Raw genomic sequence first — 26,070 nt, forward strand, 5'->3', positions numbered from 1 at the left:
TATATATAAAAATCTAGCAAATATTAAGTCAAATATACCGTTAGTCAGATATGCAGCATCATATTTATTGAGCTAGTGAATCTATGAATCTAGCTTTTGATTCCAGAACCTTCTACCCACAGGAGACTTGATATCATTTGAATTTGCACTTTTCTGTCCGAATTTAATGCTTGTAATTCACTCCACCAAACTGCACAGTACCTTGCTACACATCACAAACCTCTTTGAGACCCAGTCAGTGAACCATGCTTCCACATGGTTTATACTTAAGTGCAGTGATCTACACAACGTTGAATTAACACCTATATGCATCCAGCAGGACACCAATTAACTCTAAATGTTATCAAAATTAACTGGTCGCTTATATATTTTTATTTTTTTATATTGTAACTCACATTTGTTCTCTTGTTGTTTTCAGTGTTTGAGATTTACAGAGTTTATAAACTTAATACTATAGGCCTTGTTTTGCATTGTAATGTCGTTCAATTGAGAATATTACTTGAGCATCAGTGATGTTTAAGATGTGTGTGCTAATGTGATACGATTTCTGTAATTACACATAAACTATCTTGCTGCTTTTTACATTTTTTTACTCAACAGGTTTATAAGAAAAAAATATTACTTTTCACATATAACTGCAACAATTTAATTTGAAATATCCAGATATTATTGCAATGTGTGTGTGTGTGTGTGTGTGTGTGTGTGCGTTATTGTTTTAGTGCTAAAAAGAAGCTGTTGGTATATGTGGAACTGGGTAAATATTAGCTTTCCTGATAACAAAAAACAAAGCATGGAATAACTACAGTAGATTGGTAGAAACATAATGCATCACTTGACTATGAGATCTAAAGTGCAACTGCTTTGTGTGCTGTAGTATGGTATGTGAACAATGAGGGATTGAGATTTAAAATGGCTTAAAAGTCAAAAGTCTCTGGAATATCCGGCTCATAATAGGATAAAGGTTTGCATTCCAGCTCTATAGTCAAATAAACAAATAGATGACAAAATACGACAGCAACAATATAGACTAACTTATTAGGCACTCCAGGCTTATGCAGCAAGGACATTTTATCAGGAAAACCTAGCATATAGGTGCAGTTTGTAGGTGTACCCTCTCTAGCTTGGAATGAAACCACCACGGAACCACCACTAACCACATATTATTTTAGTTAATATAATAATCTCACACTCAGTTCTGAGAAAATAATCTCACACACAGACAGACTATGGTCAAAAATCACATTTTTAATGAATGACCAAGGTTTTATTTTTTAAATCATTTATAGCTACATTTAATACATTAGAACATCCATTACAAAAGTTAGATCCTGTTATCACTAAAACTTGTCCCTGTTAACCCTTAGGTAATGTTATAGTTCTGTCACAAGCCATAAAAAAGCAGATCAGAAAACAGAAAGTTATGGTTATGTGCTCTAGAGACTTTACCGAAAACTTGACAGCTTAAAGCAGCGGCACTTAACATTCCATCCATAAATCCCACCCTACAAAATACTCCACCATACATTATATGTTTTTATTTTGTTTCCTTAAACCTTTATTATTAGATTATGTGCAGCATCCTCTATATACAGAAACCATGATGACCGAAGCAATATTTAAACCTGTGATTCTCTTCTTATGGAGCTACTTCTTCAGTCCTGTTGTTCTACTGCTGGCTGGAGTCTTGTCGCCCGGTGGTCAACCTGCCAGGGATTGATCTACATGGTCAGCCAGTGTCTCATGGGACTGTTGTGTATGAAGCCGCCCGGAGACTGTCATGCCTTCTTTTGAACCAATGTTGTCTCAGTCAGCTGTATAGTCTGGTCTTTATCAGCAATCAGGTCTGTGCTGAACTCAGAGTTTACGATGACCCATTAGTTCCTCAGGAGCTCTCGGCTGCACTATTATAAACTGTTGTAGAAAGGACATTATTTACATTTACATTATTTTCTGTCCAGTGTCACCCAAACGAGGATGGGTTCCCTTCTGAGCCTGGTTCCATTCATGGTTTCTTCCTCATATCTCAGGGAGTTCCTCCCTCAAATCTCAGGGAGTTTTTCCTTGCCGCCATCGCCTCCGGCTTGCTCATTAGGGATAGGGATAGATTTATAGTATCATAAATTTTGTATCTAAAATTTTATATAGTATCTTAATTTTTTTAAATTAATTTTAAACTTTAATTGTATGTATTCATTTATGTATGTATGTATGTATGTATGTATGTATGTATTATTATTATTATTATTATTATTATTATTATTATTATTATTATTATTATTATTATTATTATTATTATTATATTTCTTTTTTCTCTCTCTTCTGTTTCCATACTTCTGCAAAGCTCTTTTGAGATAATGGGAAATTGTCTCAATTGAATTGAATTGAATTGACTTACAGCCTATAGACTATTATCAGAGCCTCTGTAATGTAAATTTATAAACAATTTCACCACATTATGACCAATCAAAAGCGAGAATTCAACATTGCAGCCCGCGTACATAAATAAACAAGAATTTGCTAATCAGCTAATTTCCATAAACCCGCCTCCGCCGAAGAAAAGGCCTGTATTAATTGGTCTGTGTTTGTGATTGACAGGCTTAGGAGCCAATCCTTATTCAGGGAGGCGTCAGTGGAATTTCAAACCTCAGGGAAAAGGAAAGAATTGGAAAAACTTTTAGTACCGGTAAACAGCCTGTCATTCAGTCGTAACCTTCATCCCTGAGAGCCAGCTTGTGGTTGTCATGTGTGTGGGCGAGATTTTCCACCTTTCCCCTAGGATTTCGATGTAATATCGACATGTTTGTTTCATTAAAACACGACTAAGTTCATCAGGAGGACCTTAAAGGTTCCTCTTAAAGTTGGCTAACTTATTTTAGCTGGTTCTTCAGCAAACAAGCCGAAATCTCCTGCCTTTCCCCCCCCTCAAACTCACACAGAAGAGAGATAGAGAGATGGCCGGTGTGACACTTCAGGTAAGAATGATTTAAATAATTTGGGTGTCAAGTTGTCAAAACAAACATTTAACTGTAGCACAAACTTTAAATTGCTCACCGTTGACTGAAGCTAACAGGTTAGCAGGTTAGCTTAGCAGGTTAGCTCACCTACCTGGCGTCGGTTAAATTCAAACTCTCTGAACCTCTGTGAATTAATAATAAAATTAAGTGAATTATTCAGTAATGAAAAAATAAATAAACTCATATTTACTGCTTAATGGATGAGTTAATTTATTGTGGATACTATTGTAAAATTAATATTGCTAAAAGAATCTATTGTTGTCTTAATCTTATAAAAACTTATTGTTATTGATGTAACACAACTGAAATTGTGTATTCTGAACTTTTTTTTACTTTTATTATTATTATTATTATTATTATTATTATTATGTTTGTGTGATGAGCATGTTTATTAATATGACCTTTTGTAGACACAAGTGAAGATGATTTTCCTCTTTGCTCTTGGGATGATGGACAAAAACAACAAAAAACTCAAACTATAATTTGATGATAAATCACAATCATTTCAGTACGATTTAAGAGAAGCACAGAGTTTTTCCCTTTACGCTGTCTGTGGCTGTATTTCTTCAGTCCTATCATCACTAAGAGGTTCAGAGTTTCAGGTTTAACAGGTTTGACCAGTTCTTGCTGCCTCTTTACTATCTAACTTTTCCCTTGACTCTTGAATCAGACGTTATATACTCAGTCAAAGTTTTGTTTCTATAACATAAAATTTATAATCTGTGCTTAAACACACGAAACTAATAATTATTTAAGCTTCAGTCACTCTCAGGGATTTTCTGTGATTTGCAGGATTTGTTTTTGACTTGCACCTTAACACGCACAATATGATAAACCTTAAAATGCATAGACGTGTTAAAAGATCAGACGTGTTATGGGTTCAATTACTGACTGTAGTGAAGCTTTCCAATGATAAATTATTTAGATAACACCGTATAATCTAAACTACAGTCATGTGAAGTAATATTATCATTATAAATTATATCACACTACACGGTTACTGAGATATTATTGGGGCTACTGAAGTAGAGTTTTATCTATCTGTCTATCTATCATGTGTGTGTATGGTATGAAATCATACATTTTCTCAAAAAAGACGTTGTTCGTTGTAGTTGTTCAAGAGGGGAAAGGAGGATGATGGAGTGGGAAAAATCTTCTGCAAAGCATTGTTTCACATGCATAAGCTTGGAAAAAGAAGGAAAAAGGCTGTCTTCCATTTCCAATGCATAAATTCCAATGCCTTTGTGCTGGTTTCAGATTGATTGTGTGCTGTAATTGGGCTGGATATTTGGCTGAAATTTGGCAACCCTGGTTAATCATTTTTAACTTTCCTGTGTGTGCCTTGGTACACACATTCTCTTGAAAAAAGAAGGATAAAATCTGCTTGTCTAAAACTGATCAAAAGGAGCTGCTAGGCTATACGCTGGATGTCTGTATGCTGTTTATCTTCAGTTGCCTGTTACAGGTTCACACTATAAATTCATCAGATAGTACTATCAGTGTGATAAGCCTCGCCTTAATTTTATTTGAGGCCATTTTTGTAGTTACATTTCATGTTTTGGAACATGTGCAGAACAAGTAAATTCCTGTTATGTTACCCGTTTCTTCCCCACCCTCTTTTTCCCCTCTCTCTTAAAGTTAAATTCACTTCACTGAGCTCCCTCAAGTCTTCTGTCCTAAGCACTTTCCAGAGAAGGGAAACTTATTGTTTAAAAGTGTTTATTCCGGAAGCTTCTTTTTAAATGTTTGATAAAGGGTTTAAAAAAAGGAAATTCTCTCCTAATTTTGTTCCACCCACTAGCTAACTCTCTCCACAATGCAACGTCTACCAGACAGGGAGGGCGAGGACTTGCAGCTGCTTCCTCTGAGACACTGCGCTGCATCATTTTAAAGTGATAACTGCCTGCTCACAGACCCCCATGTTTCACTGTTGTGATTGACAGAAGAGAGACAGATTTGACCCCTTTCACCCAAAGAGAACAGCAAATTTTGTTCTCTTGATGATATTTTTTTATATTATTGGTATTAACCACTTTTTCCCCTATGTACTGTATGTGTGTGTGCTCAAATGCGATAATCAGCAATTAGCATGTGACACAGGCTGTGTCTGTCATGGCACTAAGATTATTTAACTTATAACTCAAGGACATATTCAAGGTCATATTAATCATGTGAAAAGTTTCCAGTGTGAATTATTTTGATATCGAACACTCTTTTGTAGGCTGGCTGCTTGCGGAGTCTTCCTGAGGGCGACCTTCTTGACCCGGTGTTCCAACAGCAGCTTGAAGACGCCCGGTCCCTACTGAGGCAGGAGATCCAGCGAGAACTGAAGATCAAGGAGGCAGCGGAGCGGCTGCGGCGTGCTGTCACCAACAAGAAGAGTGCCGCTGATGTGGAGGGTCAACTACGCGCCTCAACTCGCAAACTGGAGCAGCTTCACTGGGAGCTTCAGGAGCTGAATGCACGTGCCATGGCTACAGAGAGAGAGACCACCACAGGTAAGGTGTTGTGTGTGTATATAATGCCATAAATATATTGAAAGGACAGTTTAAACTTACAGCCTCAATTAATGACATAATGAAACATTTGATAAACACCACCACTTGAAGCAACTAAATAAATATTGGACAAGAATATGGGGTGTGTTTCATGACGATATTTCCCTTCTTGGAATTCCCTTTTCAGCTCCCTACCTCATAGTTGTTTATGCTGGTACTTATTTAACGTCTGCCATGTTTTTGTGGTTTAAATGACTTATGTCTTATGACTTAAATGACCTGCCTCAGGGAATAACAAAATCAATGCGCCTTTATTGCTTTCATATTTCAGGGAAAGGTTTGAATGCAGAGTTGCATTGATCTAATCAGATTTGTTAGTTTTGCTTAGGGCTCAGTTGTCCAATTATTCAATTGTCACTTCCTTAGAAAAGCTTTCATTGCTCGTTTTCCCACAGATACTGCCATTTCTCCTGACCCATGCCACTGGGAGGACTCCACGTCTCCTTTGGGCAGTCGCGTTCGCACCCTGAGGAAGCAGCTGAACATGGAGCTGAAGGTGAAGCAAGGAGCTGAGAACATCATCCAGATGTATGCCAGCTGTTCAGTGAAGGTGAGGCTCTCCTTCAGCACCTTGTCCACTTATGATTATCATATATGGGTGTGTATTTGAGGTTACTAAGTTTTGGCAAGTAAGTATGATTTCTGATCTGATACACAGACGTATTTTCTGTCTCTAACGTGCGTGGTGTTAACTAACATTAATCTAGTAACGCGTGTAAAAGGCGCATGTGACTCGCATTTAAAGCTTGTATCAAGGGAGGGGGAATATTTTCAGTGTTTCACAGCCACAATAAGTGTTTTCCAAGTTACCATGGCAACAGAATATCCCTAGACTTTAAATGGGAAAGTAAACTCTGAAAACTTATTCTGATGTACCACGTTTCAGTGTAGCTCCTGGCTGACGGCCAATGTTTTTTTTTTTTTTTTATATAAATAGTATCTGTAATCATCCCCTTAAAGGAATTGCAGTTTTTCCTTTTATTTACTTTTTGGGAAATGCACATATATACCTTGTTATGCAGTCTATTCTGTACCTGCTGCTTCTGTATTGGATTACTATGATTCTCCTCCTCTGTTTCGTAAAGGATTCTTACGTACTGTCCGGTGCATGTTTTAGATTGATGAACACATGACCTCCAGTAGATTAGAGATTGTACTTTGCCAGTCTGCACATTCCTGACTCCAATTCTATTGCTTCTGCTGCCTTCTAAGTACTAAATGTTCTGGCAGGCTCTGATTTATGCTTTCACTGCTATCCGGGATGCATGCAGCACTGAGTACAGAGCCTCTGTCTCTCTCTCACAAACACTTACCTTAAACACGTACCTCCTGTCCTGGGCCTGGCGACAGCATTTGGCCATGTGACTCTGAAACAACCAATGCTGTAGCTGTCTGATGTGGGCTAGACAAGCTGGAGAGAACAGCAGCAGTACACAGCTATATAACTACTAAAGAGAGGGTAGGAGTGAGAAGAGAACTGAGCTCTATAGAACAGGGAGGGAGGGAGGGACAGAGAGAGAGGCAGAATGCAAGGACACTAAACCATAATAAGAAGGTGAGGAATGGCTTTTCAGCCCGTGATGTCAGATAAGATGAGAACTCCGCACCATGGCTCAAGGCACAAACTGCCTAGTAGTGTAACCGGGTAGGAGTAGGGGTGATAGAAGGACACCAGGAGCAGGAGAGAACATCTGATGGGGAGAGTGAAGGAAAGAGGAGATGCCATTCAGGAGTCTAAAAGTCCACCAAAGATGACTGATGAGCTGTTAAACTGCCTAGAAAAAGGGAGAGCGCTGTGGACGGTAGTGTTCTTTCATATATTTATGCAACGTTTATGCAGTTTGGATTTGCTGTTATGTATGCTTATCCATTACGTAATATTATCCAGTCACAGTAAAATGGTAATGAAAAGTCTTAACGTTCTTTTCTGTCTATTCTGACCTCCAGACAGATGTTTTACCTCCTGCATGAAATACAATTGCAATCTCTTCCATTCCATTCAGTCCAGAAATGCATGCGAAATTGCTGAAAAAGGCATTGAAGGACATACACCATCCATCTCATATTTCATATTCTAGCTTTATTTGCTTTAGGCTTTAGATTTCAGCAAACGAAGGCACTGTTCAGAGCCTGCAGATGAATGTTGCATTCACTGTTTGATTATTGTTTACACTGGCTTTTGCTTAAAGCTGCATTCTGTTACAGTTCAAACACTGCCCTCTACATGTAATACGCCCCAAACAGTGTGTCACGTGAACTGTTTTTTTTTTCTCTTCACTTTCTGTACTGTCTAATTTCAGTGAAAACACTTTCTTTCAGACTTTTGTTATATATCATGGCTAATAAAACTCTTTTCTAGACACCTTCCTAGATGTAATGCATATGCTTATAGAAAATAATAGGAAGCTATAAAAGGACACCACACAGTAACTGATCTGTTTGTCATCATATTACTGGAGGAAGGTCATTCTCTGCTAATATTGTTCACTATCCTGTTTATGCTCCTTTCATTTTTGCACTTTTTCTTCCTCTCTCCCTGCCTGCCTGTCTAATTAATCATCCCTCGCCTATTGACTGATCGTCCAACTCTAGCTCTCACTTCCAATGTCTTAATCTTTATTTTACTTACATGCCAATCTTTCTCACCAGGACCGAAAGATGCTGTCCACAGCCCAGCAGATGCTGCAGGACAGTAGGACTAAAATTGAGCTGCTGCGCATGCAGATTGTTAAAGTGACTCAGGCCAGAGAGGGTGAGCGCGAGGCCTCCGAAACAGAAGGTGAGTCCAACAATCGAAGACACTCCTTTACTTCTATGTTTCAATTTTCACTACAATAGAAAGAATGGAAAAACCCAGCATCGGCACTGACGAAACAAAACTTGCCCAAGGGGGCATTTTGTCATGTTCCAATCACTGATTTCCTGTCAGTAAAGAAATCTTTTTTTGAAATTGCACTGAAGGGCTTGTTTCTTCTGTCTAATATCTTAAAACAAGCCGATACAGATGCAGCATCATGTTCCATGAGCATATTGCTATCACTCACGCTGCTGTTATTTACTGTCAGCTTTTTGTATTTGACTTCATTTCAGTGATTGGTTTAAAGGGTGAGTTCAGGTTACCAGCCTTATTGCTTATACTGCCTCAAACAGCTACAAAAGGAAAAGTGTTTTCTCTAATGCATAACAAGCTTGTTTCTCTCTTGACCTCATTTTCTTTACAAGCCTGAATCATCTTGGTTGGTGGTGTAAGCAGAACCTAGTAATTTTCTTTAATCCCAGATATGTTGTGAGAGGATCTTCATTGTATTGTCTGACATGGAGTATACAAGTTCTCACACACACTCAGCCAAGAGTAAGAGAAAGCGACAAGTAATAATTTTAAAGACAGCTAAAATTACACAGCAGCCCGTGCGCTCTCAGGTCGTCCTTCGGAGACCATCAGCCCCCTGGAGCTGAGAATGGAGGAGCTTCGGCACCATCTGAGGATCGAGGCTGCAGTAGCTGAAGGGGCCAAGAACGTGGTGAGGCAGCTCGGAGGTCGCAGAGTTCAAGACCGACGCGCCCTGGCTGAGGTGTGAAATTTCCAGTTTTTTTATTGTGTTCTGTTAAGCAGAATTAAAATTATTGCATGCACTTATGTATTGTATGTATCGTATGCTCTGTTCTGGAGATCCTCCTTATGTAATAACTACATGGTTGTTCAGGAAGGTGACCGGTTGTTCGAAATGTGTGTTTAGGCTCAAGCTCGCCTGCAAGAGTCCTCTCAGAAGCTGGATCTTCTGCGTTTGTCTTTGGAGCGGAGGCTGATGGAGCTTCCTCCAGATCACCCCAAACTGGCTGACATTAAAGCGGAGCTGACCATGGGGACCTCACCTATCCTGGGGCTGCAGAGGGACCGTCAGCGCTCTACGCCATCTGCTTCCTCATCTTCGTTCTTCAAACCTGCAAGTCTTACAGGTCTCTCTCTTTTTTTTTTTTTGTTTTTTTTTTATTTTTTTTTTCTTCTCCACTCACAAAGTTCTGTCATGCATTTGAGTTGCTATCACACCACAGGCCTGCTGCTTCCCATAATTCACAGAAGCTCTTGTATAATTAATCTACAAGCCGTCTCCGTATTTAAAGACGTTACAGCAACGCTTGTACAAAGGAAGGCCTGTTTAAAATTATTGTTGGATATTTTATTAGAAAGTTCCATACAGATATTGTAATGATTGTGACTTCATGTGTGGCTGTGTTTGCTGAGCATGGTTTATGTGCGTTTGTGTAGGTCGGCTGGAAGTCAGATTAATGGGCTGTCAGGATCTGTTGGAATCTGTGCCAGGCCGCTCTCGCGTGGCCTGTGCTTCCTCCTCCCCCAGCAGCCCCTCTGAAGCCAAGTCCCTAAGAATGAGGACTGGCCTGTCCACACGCAGCACCAATGGCAAGATGGCCAAAAGCGATGAAATGTCCAGTAGGTCTTGCTGTTGTTTTTTTCATTTATTAAAACCACAAGACATTAACTGATCGGTTTAAGATGTATAACCGCATTGGGAATATATTACATTGGGAGTGCAGCTTTTCTGATTGATTTATTTATTTTATTCTTGCTGGAATCAGATTAAGCTACTATGGTGGTACAGAGATGGTTTCTGTGTGTTTGATGTTCAATACAAAAAGAAAATATTTTGTGTGCACTTTTTATTACCACAGCGGAAATCAGCGCAGTGTTGAAGGTGGATAACCGGATGGTTGGTCGAACTAACTGGCGGCCTGTGGGCAAAGAAGCCTGGGACCAAAGCTTCACCATTGAACTGGAGAGGGTCTGTGGTGCAAAGATTGTGTTTGATTTTTATTTCATTTACTCATAGAACTGATGAAATGACCCTTAAACCTGCTTTTGTCTCAAATTCTGACCAGGCATTGTTTTAGCTAAGTCTTGCTTTTGAGTCCAGTATACTATCTGTCTTTTTTTGTTTTTTATTCAACCTAATAGTCCTAATCATTTTTGGAACAAAATATCATAAGTTTCAGGGAGCGACAGACAAAATGGTCTTATTTGATTTTGGAGTCAGCAGTTTCATCAATTATTGATTCGTACACATTAGATGACAGAAAAAAAGGGCCATTTTTTCTGGCACTGTAATTAAATAAATGTAATTATGATCACTTCAGGAATAACATTTAGTGTGTATTCTTAATGGCCTTGAGTAGTGATTACACAACATTTCAGTTCAAGATGGAAAAATGCGAGGGGGAACACTAACATTTAGTCGTTACCAAAATCTACCTGCTGTTTATTTTCCCCTATCGCATGACAGCTACCGGAAAGGCTAATGGGCTAAAACACCTGCTTCCTCCAGCATCACACTAAGACAGCCACTGCATACTGAGGTGCTCATGATGTATCACAGGGAAGTCTAACACACTGAGTGGGAAGTGCTTTAATATCCTCTTCCTCACAAACACCTATGATTGGATAGGGAAAAGAATAATGCCAGCCTTCCCACATAGAATGCCGCGCCAGTTTATCTCGGACTTCAAGCCAAGAACCGCTTGACAACAGTGTCACACACCTACTGTCCTTTTGTTTCTTAAATTAAAAAAATTGTCGTCTTCTCAAAGATTTTAGGCATTTTCCTTATAGCTACCCCACACTTATCCGTTGTGAATCTCGAAAACTGGTTAGTAGTTCCAGTCCTGACCTCACTATTGGTGTTTTTTTTTTTTTTTAATGTAGTTTTATATTTACTTTTTTCCTGCCTTTATTAAGATGTCTCTGCAAAACAAAAATCAGTATCTTTTTTTTTTTTTTTTGTAATCAGCTTCTCATAGCCTTTATTATATGCTGTGTTCTGTAACTGTTTTCTTTATCACTAATCTCCCATCAGCCTCGGGGGCTGACAAAAGCAATTGGCCAAGTCTACTTTCAGTTTTGGGTCCACGATCACACAGGGTAATTCAGTCATGTCTGCAAGGAATAAAAACACATTTTTCAGTGTGATGGAAAACTTTACTCCAGTGATTCAGTTAACAACGGTCTAGCTCACCAGAGTTAAGCTGTTCTCACTTGTAAGAGGATGTGAAGAATACAGCATGTTGTCAGCAATTGTGTGTATAAATGCAGATTTTCTTACTCTAAAATACCTTAGTAACACTGTTAACAAGAATCTACATAAAATGTCTGAAATGGAATTCTGGAGCCAAAAAAGTGTTAACACAAGTCTCTCTGCTTTTGTAGTCCCGGGAGCTGGAGATCGGTGTGTCTTGGCGGGATTGGAGAGCTTTGTGTGCTGTGAAGTTCCTGCGCTTGGAAGATTTTCTGGATAACCAGCGGCATGGCATGTGCCTTTATTTGGAACCACAAGGCACACTGTTCACCGAGGTCAGACACTGTAACTGAAACAAACTGCAGCTATGGAATAATTCGTAACACGCAGATTTTCTTGGGCGAATAAATCGGCATGGGACAAGCAGATTTTGTTCCTAGGCTGTTAGTTACAGGTTGACAAGTAGAACCAGGAATTGTGGACTACGGACCACAACGCCCTACTTTTCATTGAGTTTTAATTCATAAAACAGATATTTTCAGTTGTACCCATATGCTGTAACTTCACCGAACAATTCCAAAATTCCCACCACATGCTCCATGACAAACGTAGCCAGGGTTCAGTCTAGGTGTCACCACTGATTGATCACTACTGATTTGGGGATTTTTGTCAAAGTCTCAGAATGTTGTATAATAGGGTCAGTGGCTGCACAGTCATTCCTTACATGGGATGGAATTCCTTCACTTAATCTGCATTAACTACAACTTTGTTAGCTAGAACATCTGATCAATCATGATTCTTTGTAAACAAATCATAGTGCTGGGCAGCGAACTGGAGATTTTGCTTGGCTGGGTTGCTTGCTAATGAATTTCTTATTTGGCCACCGCTATATTGCTGTGTGGCTAGTAAGAAGTAGATCTCATATTTTTGTTCATCATCGAACTGCAGGTGAGATTCACCAACCCTGTTATCGAGCGGCACCCGAAGCTACAGCGGCAGAAGCGTATATTCCCCAAAGAGAAAGGTACTCTTTATTCATACAGCGCTTATTAGCGGTACACGTTTTTTTTGTCACAGTAGCTGTGGAAAACTACCTATAGACTTCCAGTTCCTTTTGTTTTCATCTCAGTTCAGTGAAATGTCAAATCGTTGTCTGCAGTAATCCCTTTGAAACATTCGAACACACGGTGACCGTAAGATATAAGAACTTTTTTATTCCTTATTTTCCTTTTAGGTAAAAACTTCTTGCGGGCTGCGCAGATGAACATGAACTTTGCCACGTGGGGCCGCCTGATGATGAGCGTGTTACCACCGTGCAGCAGCACCATTACTGCTATGAGCCCCCCGCTGGCCGCCACTGACCTGCCCTCTCCACCACCACTCCAACAACCTGATCTTACTTCCCCTCCATCTGCAGAAAAAAACTCCACTTCCACCCCTCCTCCAACAGGGTGAGTTCAGAATCCTGTTTTTACAGCTGTTTCAACTGAGCTGATTTGCCACCATTCATGGGGTTATGGCAGAATTTAACTATCATTTCAGATTTTGGCTCATTGCAACATTAAACAATCAACATTAAACATGCTTCTGTTTTATTGCATGCTATACGAATACTGATCCTCGTTGTTTGTGTGATTCTGCTTTTAGAGACTCGGCAGTTGTCAAACTAAACTTCAGCGAGGAGCGACCTCCCAAACCCCCTCGTCTCTATCTGACAAAGGCAGAGAGCCCAGAGTCCATGGTACGCTCGCAGGCATTCGTCCACTGTTAAGTGTACCGATTCTGAGTGACTTGTATTTGCCTAGGTTTAGAGATGTCACTATTCTTGTATCTTCTGTCATGTTTTATGTAGAACTTAAAGGGCAACCAAGCTGAATGCAGAGGGAGAGCTGTGCTGCAACCCATTCCTAAGTAAGCTGTCTGTCTTCAACACCTGTTGAACAGAACAAACTCTTTCTCTCTTCTTCTCATGTTTCCCTCTTTCACTTTTTCCATTTTATTTCATCACATCACTCTTCAGGTTTATAATGCCTTCCTTTATGTACATCTCAACTCCTCAGTTCACACAACCTAATGGTCGGTCTCTATTTCAGGCAAACACACGAGCTGCAGATGGATGATTTCAGCTGTATCTCTGTCCTTGGCAGAGGCCACTTTGGAAAGGTATATCCTCCCAGTGCTTAGCTAATCTTTAACCTGTTGTCAGGAAGAGTGCAATAAAGTATTTTCTGTCTGAATTATTATTATTATATATATTTTTTTTATAGGTGCTCCTAGCAGAGTATAAGAGCACAGGGAAGTTGTATGCCATAAAAGCCTTGAAGAAAGGCGATGTGGTGACACGTGATGAAGTTGACAGGTAACCGTGACTAAATGGTGAAGTGTAGTCTCTATGGAAAAACACAAATAGATCAAAAAAATCTTCAGTCTTAATCTGGAAATGGAGCTGTTCAGAAATCCAGGGACATGATAGCACTGTCTTGATTTGATGCTTTCCTTGAAACTGGATTGGTAGTCAGTTGAGTCATGATAGAGACTTAAATGCTTAAACAGGGCTGTTTTTTAATTAATGTTTTTATTGGTATTAATGTTAAAGGTAAGGTGATTGATAAAGAGTAAGTTATGCTCTTATTTGAGGTGGTGTTAAGCATTTAGTGATTTTCTGTCATTAGACTAGTTGAACTTTTCTGAGAAAACAGTGATAGAAACTTTGTGATAAAACTAGCTTAATGCTCATATCGATGTGAGCGCTTTTTTTCTTTTCTTATTAGTCTAATGTGTGAGAAGAGGATTTTTGAGACCATCAATGCATCCAGGCACCCATTTCTTGTCAACCTTCACGGTTGCTTCCAGACATCTGACCACGTGTGCTTTGTTATGGAATACTCACCTGGAGGTGACCTGATGACACACATACACTCCAGCATCTTCACTGAACGCCAGGCCCGGTACCTATTATACAAGCTTTACATTTATAGACTCGTAGGTCAAATTCAACAAAACTGAACAAGCAAACATCATATCTTACAGGTGGAATGTGCTGGAGAAAAATTTTTCTACCTTAAAGCAGAAAACCGCTTTAATACCAAACACTCGCAATCCTCTGAATTTCGAAGCAACATATAATAAACCCGTTCTATCTGCGTTCACATAACCAATCTGACTTAAAGCCTCCTTTATGCTCTGCTCAGATTTTATGCTGCCTGTGTACTCCTGGGTCTCGAGTTTCTGCACCAGAACAAAATTGTTTATCGGTAAATTTTCTCTTTACAGTATCGGTTTTAAAAACATAGCCTTGTTCACTTTAAAAGAAATATTAAATTCCATTTTGTTCTTCAACAGGGACCTGAAACTTGACAATCTGTTGATGGACGCTGACGGCTTTGTGAGAATAGCAGATTTTGGACTTTGCAAAGAAGGTAATGCCACATAATTGGTGGAAAATACTATGTTTGCCTCTTGCCTCCTACCTCCTACTGCTAGAATGACAAATAATACTTTCATGTAATTTTTTTTGTAAAAGTATGAGCTATTTATTGCTATGTTCAGTTTCATTAACAGCTTTTTTTTTTTTAAATACCTTTTAGTATAAGCTCATCAACACTGATACAGATTGAATGTTGCAGAAATTGGGCATTAGAGACTGAGTAGGTTCATGCTTTATACTCGTCAGGTATGGGACACGGTGACCGGACATCCACCTTTTGTGGAACTCCAGAGTTCTTGGCCCCTGAGGTTTTGACAGACAGCACATATACCCGCGCTGTGGACTGGTGGGGTCTCGGCGTACTCATCTACGAGATGCTAGTGGGAGAGGTCAGTTCAAGGCCAGCTATCTGTTTTAAAAACCAATTTCATTTATAAATAAGTATTATGAGTATCATCAGTTCAACACTGGCTATATAGTTCTGTACAATCTAACATCAGCAGTAGCTTTAGATGAATAACTTCCCCACAAACCCAGGGCATGTTTGCTGCATTTTTCTTTACGAACAGTGAATATTTAGAGTCTTGGTGCTTTAGTTCTGTTAGTAATGGAGCTGAAAATGGCATTTACAGCTTCCTCTTCCCTTTTTTCTGTAATGTGAGCAGTGTGTAGTGAAGGGCCATGTGATCAATTCAAAATGTACTAATTTGTGTAAAATTTGGGGATAAAAACCCTGACTTCTTTATTGAGTGAGAACTTACTCATGAGAACTTTTTTATTATAATATATAAAATTGCAATGTCTGGAAAGGAATTTATGATGAGTGGCTAGTTTGGAGTAAATAAGTCAATATGCAGCACACATTTATTTATCATTCCCTGTGAGCACAGTTATTAAAATGTTACACTCAATAATATGTTGTTTCCAGATAGATGTGAGTTTAATTTGTACAAAATAGTCAGTTAATCCTATATATTGTATTTGTTCATGAACAGCTTTAATGTGACTTTAATTGATTGATTCTTACAGCACATGTTGTCAGCTTGTCTAGATGAAATATAGCCTCTTTGAGGGAAGCTAACGTAATAAATGCATAAATGCTCAGTAACTGCCAAAAGTGCATCACTATCTGATCTACTCATTCATAATGGCAGCTATCCCTTTGTTCCTCTCTCTCTCTCTCTCTCTCTCTCTCTCTCTCTCTCTCTCACTCAGTCTCCCTTCCCAGGTGATGATGAGGAGGAAGTGTTTGACAGCATAGTGAATGATGAAGTGCGTTACCCCAGGTTTCTCTCCCCCGAATCGGTCTCTATCGTTCAGAAGGTAAGTGCGGATCTCCTCCATCTCCTGTTCACTGTAGCAATGCTACACTGAGGACTGTGTTGTAGGACATCTGCTGACTTGGAACATGGAGTTATTTTATTTTACCAAACTGTGAGTGGATCCTATAAGCATGCTTAACGATTAAGGATTGTGTAAGTCGTATCTCAGGTTCAGATACAGTGGTTGTGGTGTATCGGAGTTATTTAGGAGAGGGATGATTGTATTTTATAAAAATGGCTAAGAAAATACTCATTTCTGATTGGTTTATAGGGATGCTCTTTTTATAAGGACACTTAAAGTAGATCTTGTAATTACATAAGTAGAGGAAGCAACACTATGAGCTTCCGTATATCAACCATGTCTAAATTCTTTGGCTCTGCCCTGTTCTGCTATTTGTAAACATGGAGACAATTTTGTGTGTGTGTGTGTGTGGCCCATGCTTACCCCCTCCACACACAACCTTCCTGTGTGTGTATATGTTCTCTCAGTTTGGTTGTTTAGCCTAAATTTTCAGGTCATCATTATTAATCTATCACACATACAGTACCAATCCCAGCAGTGCACAGGTTTCCAGAACACCCTGAGTGTTTTTCCTGCTCTAACACACACACTTACTTCACTTCAGATAAAGTGCTAAAATGAGCAGGGTGTGTGATCCTCCAAGCCCAGGTCAAGAATCTGTGCAGCAGAGACAGTAGAGACCTATTGCAGTGTGTTGTGTGATTCATCTGGTATTGAGTGTCTCTGATATTTGGTATTTTACTGTCAGGCAGGATTTATTATTAATAATATTAAAAATTATTATTAATATTATTGCATTTGTAAAGCCCATGGCAGTGTATCAGATGATGGCAATGAATAGAATAGTTAATGTGACTTATTCTAGTTTGTTTTTGTTTTTTTGTTCAGAAAAATAATTTTTTTTTTTTTTAATTATTATTACATCTTTTTCCTAGCTTCTGCAGAAAAACCCAGAAAAACGTCTCGGTGCTGGAGAGCAGGACGCTAACGAGGTGAAAAGACACAGGTTCTTTCAGGTGACCTTCCTGCACACTCAGTACACACCTTTTGTAAATACGACTAATAATAAATCATGTCAGTAAACTCAGGAGTTTTGTAACTGCACAGGGAGTGGACTGGGAAGCCTTACTAGCCAAGCGAGTGAAGCCTCCGTTCCTGCCGAGCATCAAAGCTCTGAGTGACGTGAGCAACTTTGACGAGGAGTTCACGCGCCTAAAGCCCGTGCTTACCCCTCCACACACACCCTTCTTCCTCACAGCCGAGCAGCAGGAGATATTTGCAGATTTCGACTTCTCTTCACTTCACTGACTGCCTGAGTCTTGATGGACAAGCGGAACGTGACACATCGAGGCTCTGTCCTAATCCTGCCTGAGCTCTTTTCTTTTCATTCTTTTTCTCTACCTATGCAGTTGCACCAAGTGAAGCTGATTCACTGTCACGAGTCTGTGTCCTTTTTCTGCTGCTGGCTGCACTAGTGTGCTTGAGCTACATCTGAGTTTCTACTGATGATGAAAGACAGCAGCACTTGCAGTGTAGCTATAACTCAATGCTGTCCTGCCACCAAAATGAAAGAGAACCTGCAATCACTGTGAGCTATGCGCTTTCCTTTCCTGTCCTGTAATGCGTTGTGTGTGCGCTTGCGTGCCTGCTATTGTTGTAGAAGATCCATGCTGAATGGAATTTTCACTCTTTTTTTTTTATTTTTTCACTTTCAGCCTCCACAAAGCACTGGTGTATCTGAGGTTTTTATCCAGCCAGGTTGGAGCCTCAGTTGATCCTGATCATGAGTGAACTAGTACTACAGGATCATTCTTAGTTGGTATAAAAGCCTGATCTCTAGAGCTCTGGGGTCTTGTACTGTCTGCACACATGATCGCAGTTTTGTTCAAACGAAGACACGTCAACGCTTAGTTACATTTTTCCTTTTTTAGTCTCATTATAGATTCTGAGGTCAGACATCTTCCAGCTTAGAGCTGTAGAGCTTTGATGTGCTCTTACATTTAAGCCGAGTAGAAACCCAGATGTTGGTCAGGTTTGTACGCATCTATTATTATTATTTTTTTATTCAAATGATTTCCACCTGAATGAAGCTTTGTAAGTATAACTACCAGATGTAAATGGTTACGATGACCAAATGCTTCAATGCAGTCTGACCTCATCTCTATCCATCACATCAGAAGTGTATGAGAGATTTCATATAGACGACACATTGTTCTCAACTCGTAAATTTAATTACTGGTATAGTGACCTAGCCGGTAGCTTTGCTTCCTCACAGGTCCGGGGTCACGGAGGTATGCAGGCGTATTGATTATTGACTTACGCCTCTGTGTTTCTGGGCTTAGCTCCAGATCCACAGCAGCCCTGACCAGGATGAAGCAGTTAATGATAATGAATACAAAATACTTTATCATTTAAATCTAAGCGACTTAGAACGTCATTTCCACACACCCTGGGCCCGACGGTCACATGAAGAAGAGGTCTATATTTTGCATAAATATTTATTGACTGGATTCAGCAACCGCTCTGAGACTTTTTTAAAAGCACAGGACACCACCAGAAGTCTTTGTCTGTAGTAATGTTACACATCCAGACGGTGGGTGAAGAAGTCTGTCAGGTATCCAGGTGTGAACACGGCAACGCTATCGAATTCAAATGTATGTATTTGCACATCCTGATGAACTTTAAAGGTACAAGAAGTTGTTTGGTCAACCGACATTACCTGCTCTCTGGAATGTAAAGTAATCTACATACTGTTCAAACCCAAAGAGTTTAAAGTTTAAATGATCACATGTAACTTGTAACACAGGATATTTAGAGTACTTAATAGGTCATTAAGCAACTTTTTTATATATTGTACCTTTTGGCCAGTTGAATCTTGTATGTTCAGTTCATTGACTCCGCATGATCGTGTGTTTGGCATTTACAATTTAGCTACATTTGTTTTGAGCATCTAATGTGTTTGCGGCCTCTCGGCTCCGAAACAAGCCTCGTATCATGTCGTACTCAAACTGTAAACATCCTGTAGTGTATTTGTCTATTTGCATTACGTGTGTTGTTTTAGATGCCGTGTTGCTGAATTCTGAAGTAAAGGTTTACTACTGAACAGCGATACTGTGAGCAGAAACACTAAAGTATTTAAATGGGACTTTCCCTTTATACATGCCAAATGAAGGAAGAAGAAAAAATCCAAACATAATGGAAGGGGATGAATGTATTTTCACAAATAAAATACAAATGTGTCTACATTTGTTCAGTTTATTGAATACCGCCACTGTGACCCTGTACATCATTACATGTCACAAAAACATTGCATTGTTAAAGAGGAATTCAGCACAAATACTGAAACAGTCAAGTGCAAATGTATTGGAAGTAACTTTAAAAGGAGAAATCGTTATTGCTTTTGCCTTTTAAGGTTTTAAAATATCTGTCTATTGCACAGAAGACATTATAACAGTTTGATCTATAAAGGAGAGACGGAACAGAACGGATCGCAACCGAACATCAGTACAAAATAGGGTCAAAGTTAAAAACATCCGCATGCGCGTTCTCTTTTTAAATTGCTTACCGATGAAAAGAACTGGCTATAATTATACAAAAATAAAAGGAAGGCTTGGAGTTTTCTTTTTTTAAATATACAAACCCTGTATAACTGCTTGAGATGATTATTTTATTTATTTTTTACAGAAAGCTGTTTTGTGGCATCATTTATTTACTTTACCATTTTCAAAGGCTCTAATTTCGGACGGCTGAAATTTAAGAGGGTACAGGTTACTGATCTGATTGTCAATTTCTGAAACTCGAACAGAAACATGTATAAAAACAAGCCAGCGACCCAAACGGCCAAATACATGGAACATAAAGTACACTGTCTTAAAACGGGCAACAATTTCACCCGAAATTTAGAGGATTGCAGGGACGAATCTGTCACAGCTGTTTGTGTTGTGTCCATTAGAGTTTAAGTACATTTTAAATAAACCTTATCACGACCAGGTGAGTTACAGCATCCCTGTAAAATTTATAGAAAGTGATTCAACTGCTAACATTTTCACTGAAGCCTAGAAGTTCAATGACTCAACACCAGGTCATCAACAGCCACCTACTCTGTATGTTTGACCCCGATAATTTTGTGTGATTTAAATGACGCATCAAAGTAATTGGGGGAGAAAAACACCATCCTGTGTGAAAACACCATCCTGTCACCACCTATCTTTACTGTTCTCTTTTTTAATTGTCAAATTAATCAGACAAAAATTGTAACTTGACACAGATCGTATCGACAAATTTACCTGTGTAAAGCGCATTAACTACTGTCAGAGCCATGCTAATAGAAAAATAGGCCACGCCTTCTGACCAATCAGAATCGAGAATTCAATAGCAGCGTTAGAAGAAAACCGCAGTCATGATAGCGGATCACAGATTTGTGCATGTAATCGCATCAGCTAGTTTAATGTAGCTATGTATTTGGCTATAATGAATGTGAATTAAACTAATATACCTGCTTCGCATCTACCGTTCAGCTACAAAACGGTGCCAGTTAACCCGATATAATGACTGCAGTCTGCGTCCGCCACTTTGTTCGTGTTGGCGTAAGTGCTTTATGCGATGCTTTTTCTACTACATACAAGTTTGATTTATTAAAATTAAAAGGATTTGTTATTTACACAGTTTGCTTAATTGTCTAAAAACTACAGAGGGAAGTGATGCTGTAAAATGTCAAGTCATTTACCCTGTATTTTAATCTTCACATTAAGTTATATTGTGCACCTTAGCATCCGCCCTGTTTATTGATTTTTGCAGATGTTCCTTTAGTAAAAGATGACATGAGGTAAGCTTTTCATTTTGTGTTTGTCTGATGCCAAAAAATAAATGTTTCTTTCTGACATGGCTGAAACATTGACTTTAAAGATAAAGTTTTAAAAGTGCAGCTGCAACTTTGATTAGAAAATTTCCTACAGATCTATTCACAGGAAAAACAGAAACCCAAACCTTTGGGTCAATTTAGACTTGCTATAAATGAGGCTCTACATGGTTCTAACTACAGCTATGTCCATGCACTTGAGAATTCTCTAAAGAACTGGAGCAATAATAGGAATGTATTTATTGGGATTGTATTTCTAACCAAGATGTAATATTTTTATTTACTTGGCTATGTTACCAGAAATTGTTCCGATCACACGATGTGCTGCTTTAAGCAGGATCGCAGTCTTGCCTGAAGTACATCTGCTCCCACACCACTGTGCTCCACATGCAGAAGAAACTCCACAGGTTGCGTATGGTCCCGCGGTCGAAGGGATTCTCGTCGATGCCGCAATGTTTGAGGTAGGAGATGCGGTGGCGTGACATGAACTCCCAAGTGGTGGTGTTCAAAGACACCAGGTAAAGGTGGGAGCCCAGGAGCAGCAGCACGGTCAACGCCATCAGCGCCACCACGGCGCACGTCACCAGCAGCACGCTGTTCGATTTCAACCACACTGACCACGTCGCCGCGTCGCTGAAGCCTGACCTAAATACAGAGCAGCGGGTCATTCTGGTTTCTCTCGAACATGACAAGCTTCATGATTTTCGATTAAATAATAATAAAAAAAAAAGACATTGTGGTTTTTAATGCATATACAATTAAGAATAATTGCTGTGGTCTGAAGAATAAAACACTGGGTTATAGTGGGGAAAAAAAGGTGAATTCATTTAACATTTTATGGCAGGAGTCTTCAGTGTCTGTGTGTGTTTAGAGTCAGACATGTGAAAGTCTTACAATTATGACAAGTACTCTGTATTCTCCACCCATGAATACATCCATACTGATTCACAAGGACTAGCAACCTAAGTTAAGTTTGACACCAAGATGTTCTCTGACAGCGGAGAGGTTTATTAACATTTTTGGAATGAGTATCCAGTTTCAGCTCTTTGTACCAGTCAGAGTAAAGATTTTAGGTTATTCAGACGCTGACGAGTGATGACAAACACGACAAGCTGTGCATTTTGTAGTATTAAATATAAGCAGGGGCGATGGAGAGGGTCCAAGGGAGAGGCAGATGGAGATACATAGACATGGAGAAGATGATGGGAGGTGATGAAGGATGGAGATGTTCAACAACAAACTGTTCATTCATACATTTGAAATGTTCTTACATCTATAATATAAATGTGTATGTGTGAGATTAAAGTACCATAACAACATGTGCTTTATTGTTTATTTTTCCTTTATGTAATAAGGGCCATGCTGTGTCTTGTTCATACACACACAAACTCACCAGGCCACATGTAGCCCCCAGAGCAGCACGACGAACTGCACAGCCAAGTAAAGCACAAACCAGCGATGGTTCCTCTCCCCTACACAGTTCTCGATCCACGGGCAGTGATGATCGTAGCGCCGCACGCAGTGCTGACATGTCTGGCAGTGTTTGGATCTCATCGGTTGCTGTGAGAGGAACACGGACAGTAGGAATACATCACGATTAATCACTTTATTGCAAGAACGAGCTTCAATGGTTAGAAAGAAAAGTGACACACTAACACACACCTGTAACAGGCAATGACCACAGCGACGCTGACGGAATGGTTTGCTTTGTGGAATCATGTCCTGTTGCTCCTCAGTGATGCCAAGTGTGAACTGAAACAAAATGAGTGTTCACAACAACAACAACCTGCTTCAGACTCTTAAGACAATGATTCATTAGTTGAATACAATATGAGAGTCTGTTTAAAAGCCTCTTATAGATGTGACCCGGAGAAGGATTAATTCAGATCAGACTTATGGCCAATCTGCATCCCATAGACAATAAAATTATTTACATTTTACATTTGTTGGTATGCATCAGTTGTCTGTGTTTTTGAGGATAATCAATTCGTGCTTGTTTCACTCTTTTACTGTCTTTTAAATCAGTGCACTGACCTCATCATCTGATCATTATAACGTACGACTTAAGTCTGTTTATACAAGTAAAATATCTCCTTTACTTTGATTCTATTGAACTATTAATATTATTATTGAACTACTCTATTGATTCTATTAATCCATGACAATTCATTCTTATAGTCTTAAGTGGCTTATTCTTCTTAGACCTCAGCAATTATCACTGAAGCACAACGTCAGAATCTATTGTAGTTTAACATCATGGAAAATCCACAAATGCAGGTTTTCACATATAGTCGAACACTGAACACGCAGCAGCCTCTGCTTTCTCTTTGTGAAAGCAATACGAGAAAAAACAGTTTCTGTCCTGAAGACTTTCCTTTGGTGGAAAATTGACTAGTGACTGTTACAAAGTGCTGACACTGGAGATTCCTTTCATAAAAGTTAACTAAACGTCTCCTTACAGGGAAAAATCATCATACCAACAAATGCAATTTCAGATTTAGCTTTAGATTACTCTAATGTCCTCCATACAAGTCCTGGTGAATTAGCTGTTGCTATAGAAATGAATATAGAAAATGAATCAACACCTTCCGACCAATCAGATTTGAGAATTAAATAACACTGGTATAAAATAAATTCTGACGTTTCATTAAAAACAAACTAGGCATTTATATACTTTATGAACTTTATCCTTTTTATTCATTTCCTATTCCAAGCCAAGGCTCCTCTTGGCTGAAGCTGAAGAGTGCAGAGCTGCAACTGGACACTACAGGCTTCCTAACGGACCGTTACAAATGCAGTTACAGCTGTAAATAGGATGTAGAAACCCACAAGAACTGGCTTTGAATAGTGAAGAATCAGCCCAGGTTTCCTGAAATACTAAACAATAAATCTATCATGTTAAAAATAATGCTGAGCTTCTGACACATGAAGCAGCCGTTTGGTTGTTTAGGCGGTGAGGCGCAAGGCCTCCACATCAGACGCTGATGTTCTTGTGTGAGCAGTGGGTTTAGTCTTTGTATTTTAGGAATGAATGTTTACTGGCTGTTGTTCATAACATTGTAATAAATACCAGGAATTTGCAGACTGTAATCCGAATTTTCTGCAGTTTTCATGTTGTAAATGTTAGCACAATGGACTCTGATTCCAAAGACCTGAGTTCAAATCCTGCTGGAGGCTTCAGAAATAAACTGGTGTATAAGCTTGCTTCTGTTGGGATAGTACTCTGTGGAATATTCTAGCATAGTGGGTAAAGTCTTGGACTACCAATCAGAAGGTTGTGAGTTCAACTCCCAGGTACCACTACCAAGCTGCCACTGTTGGGCCCCCTGTGCAAGGCCCTTAACCGTCGATTGTATAAAATGAGATAAAAGTCCCATAAACTATTAGGGTTTTACCTGTAGGTCACAGTCATCAGCCAACACAAATCCAGGATCCATTAGTGACACAGCAAAGTAGAGCAGCACAGAAAGCAGCACAAGCAGCACAAAGAGTACCGGCAGCGTGAGTCGACCCGCCTCTTCCTCTCTACGGAGATCTGAGCAAGAAAAAAATCATTAATTAAAAACATACTTGTGGATTTAGTGACACCACGAATAACTATCACTCTGTAACTAACAGTAGTGCTGTAGTCAGACAATGATCGTGATAGTCTATAATCTCTAACCGTACGCACAAGGTGGACTAATGATGTAAATGTGTGTATTAAAGTTGATACAGTATATACATACACACGCACACTGTTTAAAACCCCTACAACTACAATGCAGTGCCTGATGGACACCACAAGCAGCACCACATTCACCACAATATGGCAAGTGTCAAGGATCATCCTGTGGTGGTTTCATTGATGGAGAAAGTGCTTGGTAATTACAGACAGACTGTATGGATACAATCACAACGTGAACCTACATGACAATTACACCTGATATAACAGCCAATGAATGTAGTATAAGTATTAAACTGGATTCCTCACATCTGACTGAGCTGCATGAAGATATCCTGTTTAAGGCAACTTCATCTCCTCTACAATAGACTTCCTTCTCATCTGATCAACATATCCAGCTGTAGATTTTCCCCTCACTGGGGATGTTTTTTTTTTTTTGCACATCTCTCTGTACAACTCTGTAGTGCTGGTGTGAAAATAACAGATCAGGAGTTTGTCTGTCTGTCAACCACGTCACTGTGAAAGTCACTAAGATCACATTTTCATGTTTGACTGTATACTTGTAAGAACCAGCAGAATGTTCTTAATTATGTATTATAAATGTAAATATAAATATAAAGCTGGACTTACCGGTGTCGTGTAGGAAGAGAATCAACGTTATGACCCATGTCAGGAAAACATGAGCGGTTCTGACAAGAAATCCTGAGCCGAACACATTTTTAAACATCCTAGCATACTTAGACGTACATTTTACATATCCAGTGATTAAAGTATTCCGTAAAAACATCGGACTAACATCACAGATCGAGGAGTAAGTACAGCTATCAAGTTATGAAAATGTACTTCCGGTGTTTATGTAAGCTAACACGGCTAAGTTAGTGCAGCTAAGCTAACGCGGCCAAGCTAATGAGGCTAAGCTAGTGCGGCTAAGCTAATGCGGCTAAGCTAACGCATCTCAGCTTTCATAAACACTGCCTCGTTTACACCCTCACTCGAAAGCCGGATAATTTAAGTTCCAGGACGTTGTGGGATACAGAATTTATTCCATTAATGCATAATAAACTTATCTAATATTCAAATCTCATGCTTTATTTCTTTATAACGCTTTGTTTTCAGCTCCAAGGTTCTGTATTAAGCTTCATGGCATTTCCGCTCCACTGGGCTGCTGTCAAATTGGGC

General features: G+C 39.3%; 2 protein-coding genes and 1 long non-coding RNA gene across 6 annotated transcripts; 1 reads left to right on the forward strand and 2 right to left on the reverse strand.

Moving 5' to 3' along the window:
• Positions 1–2,639: 2,639 nt before the first annotated feature.
• On the forward strand, positions 2,640–19,612 carry pkn3 (protein kinase N3). 3 transcript variants are annotated; one of them, XM_027137839.2, is made up of 22 exons: positions 2,640–2,972; positions 5,236–5,512; positions 5,968–6,122; positions 8,222–8,351; positions 8,978–9,144; positions 9,310–9,529; positions 9,840–10,022; positions 10,262–10,371; positions 11,790–11,933; positions 12,547–12,622; positions 12,833–13,049; positions 13,246–13,339; positions 13,451–13,509; positions 13,692–13,761; positions 13,866–13,957; positions 14,370–14,546; positions 14,790–14,852; positions 14,941–15,017; positions 15,272–15,414; positions 16,241–16,348; positions 17,305–17,385; positions 17,477–19,612. In XM_027137839.2, exons 1-22 carry the CDS (start codon positions 2,952–2,954, stop codon positions 17,675–17,677), a joined length of 2,865 nt encoding a protein of 954 aa, XP_026993640.1. In that variant the 5' UTR covers positions 2,640–2,951; the 3' UTR covers positions 17,678–19,612. The 3 variants fall into 3 exon arrangements, with proteins under 3 accessions (XP_026993640.1, XP_026993641.1, XP_026993642.1); XM_027137840.2 differs by having other exon boundaries at positions 8,993–9,144; XM_027137841.2 differs by lacking the exons at positions 2,640–2,972; positions 5,236–5,512; positions 5,968–6,122 and adding an exon at positions 7,245–7,374.
• Positions 3,336–8,341, reverse strand: LOC113637259. Of its 2 annotated transcripts, none has more exons than XR_003439319.2 (3): positions 8,202–8,341; positions 6,886–7,263; positions 3,336–5,488 (listed from the first exon to the last, which is right to left on the reverse strand). It is a non-coding gene; the product is annotated as an uncharacterized LOC113637259 (long non-coding RNA). The 2 variants fall into 2 exon arrangements; XR_007139567.1 differs by having other exon boundaries at positions 6,886–7,347; positions 8,202–8,340.
• On the reverse strand, positions 19,609–26,064 carry zdhhc12b (zinc finger DHHC-type palmitoyltransferase 12b). The gene is made up of 5 exons (XM_027137846.2): positions 25,522–26,064; positions 24,623–24,762; positions 22,890–22,979; positions 22,621–22,787; positions 19,609–21,872 (listed from the first exon to the last, which is right to left on the reverse strand). The coding sequence occupies exons 1-5, from the start codon at positions 25,676–25,678 to the stop codon at positions 21,557–21,559; spliced, it is 870 nt and encodes a 289-aa protein (XP_026993647.1). The 5' UTR covers positions 25,679–26,064; the 3' UTR covers positions 19,609–21,556.
• Positions 26,065–26,070: the final 6 nt, after the last annotated feature.

This window comes from Tachysurus fulvidraco, chromosome 26 (genome assembly GCF_022655615.1).
Source record: "Tachysurus fulvidraco isolate hzauxx_2018 chromosome 26, HZAU_PFXX_2.0, whole genome shotgun sequence".
NCBI classification, from domain to species: Eukaryota; Metazoa; Chordata; class Actinopteri; order Siluriformes; family Bagridae; genus Tachysurus; species Tachysurus fulvidraco.

Coding starts and splice junctions, on each gene's coding strand:
- pkn3 (XM_027137839.2), top strand. CDS start 2,952: ATGGCCGGTGTGACACTTCAG. Junction 10,372..11,789: donor TCACCATTGAACTGGAGAGG/GTCTGTGGTGCA, acceptor CTGCTTTTGTAG/TCCCGGGAGCTGGAGATCGG. Junction 15,415..16,240: donor ACGAGATGCTAGTGGGAGAG/GTCAGTTCAAGG, acceptor TCTCTCACTCAG/TCTCCCTTCCCAGGTGATGA.
- zdhhc12b (XM_027137846.2), bottom strand. CDS start 25,678: ATGTTTTTACGGAATACTTTAATCACTGGATATGTAAAATGTACGTCT. Junction 24,763..25,521: donor TCTCTTCCTACACGACACCG/GTAAGTCCAGCT, acceptor TTTCTTGCTCAG/ATCTCCGTAGAGAGGAAGAG. Junction 22,788..22,889: donor GTGGTCATTGCCTGTTACAG/GTGTGTGTTAGT, acceptor TTCCTCTCACAG/CAACCGATGAGATCCAAACA.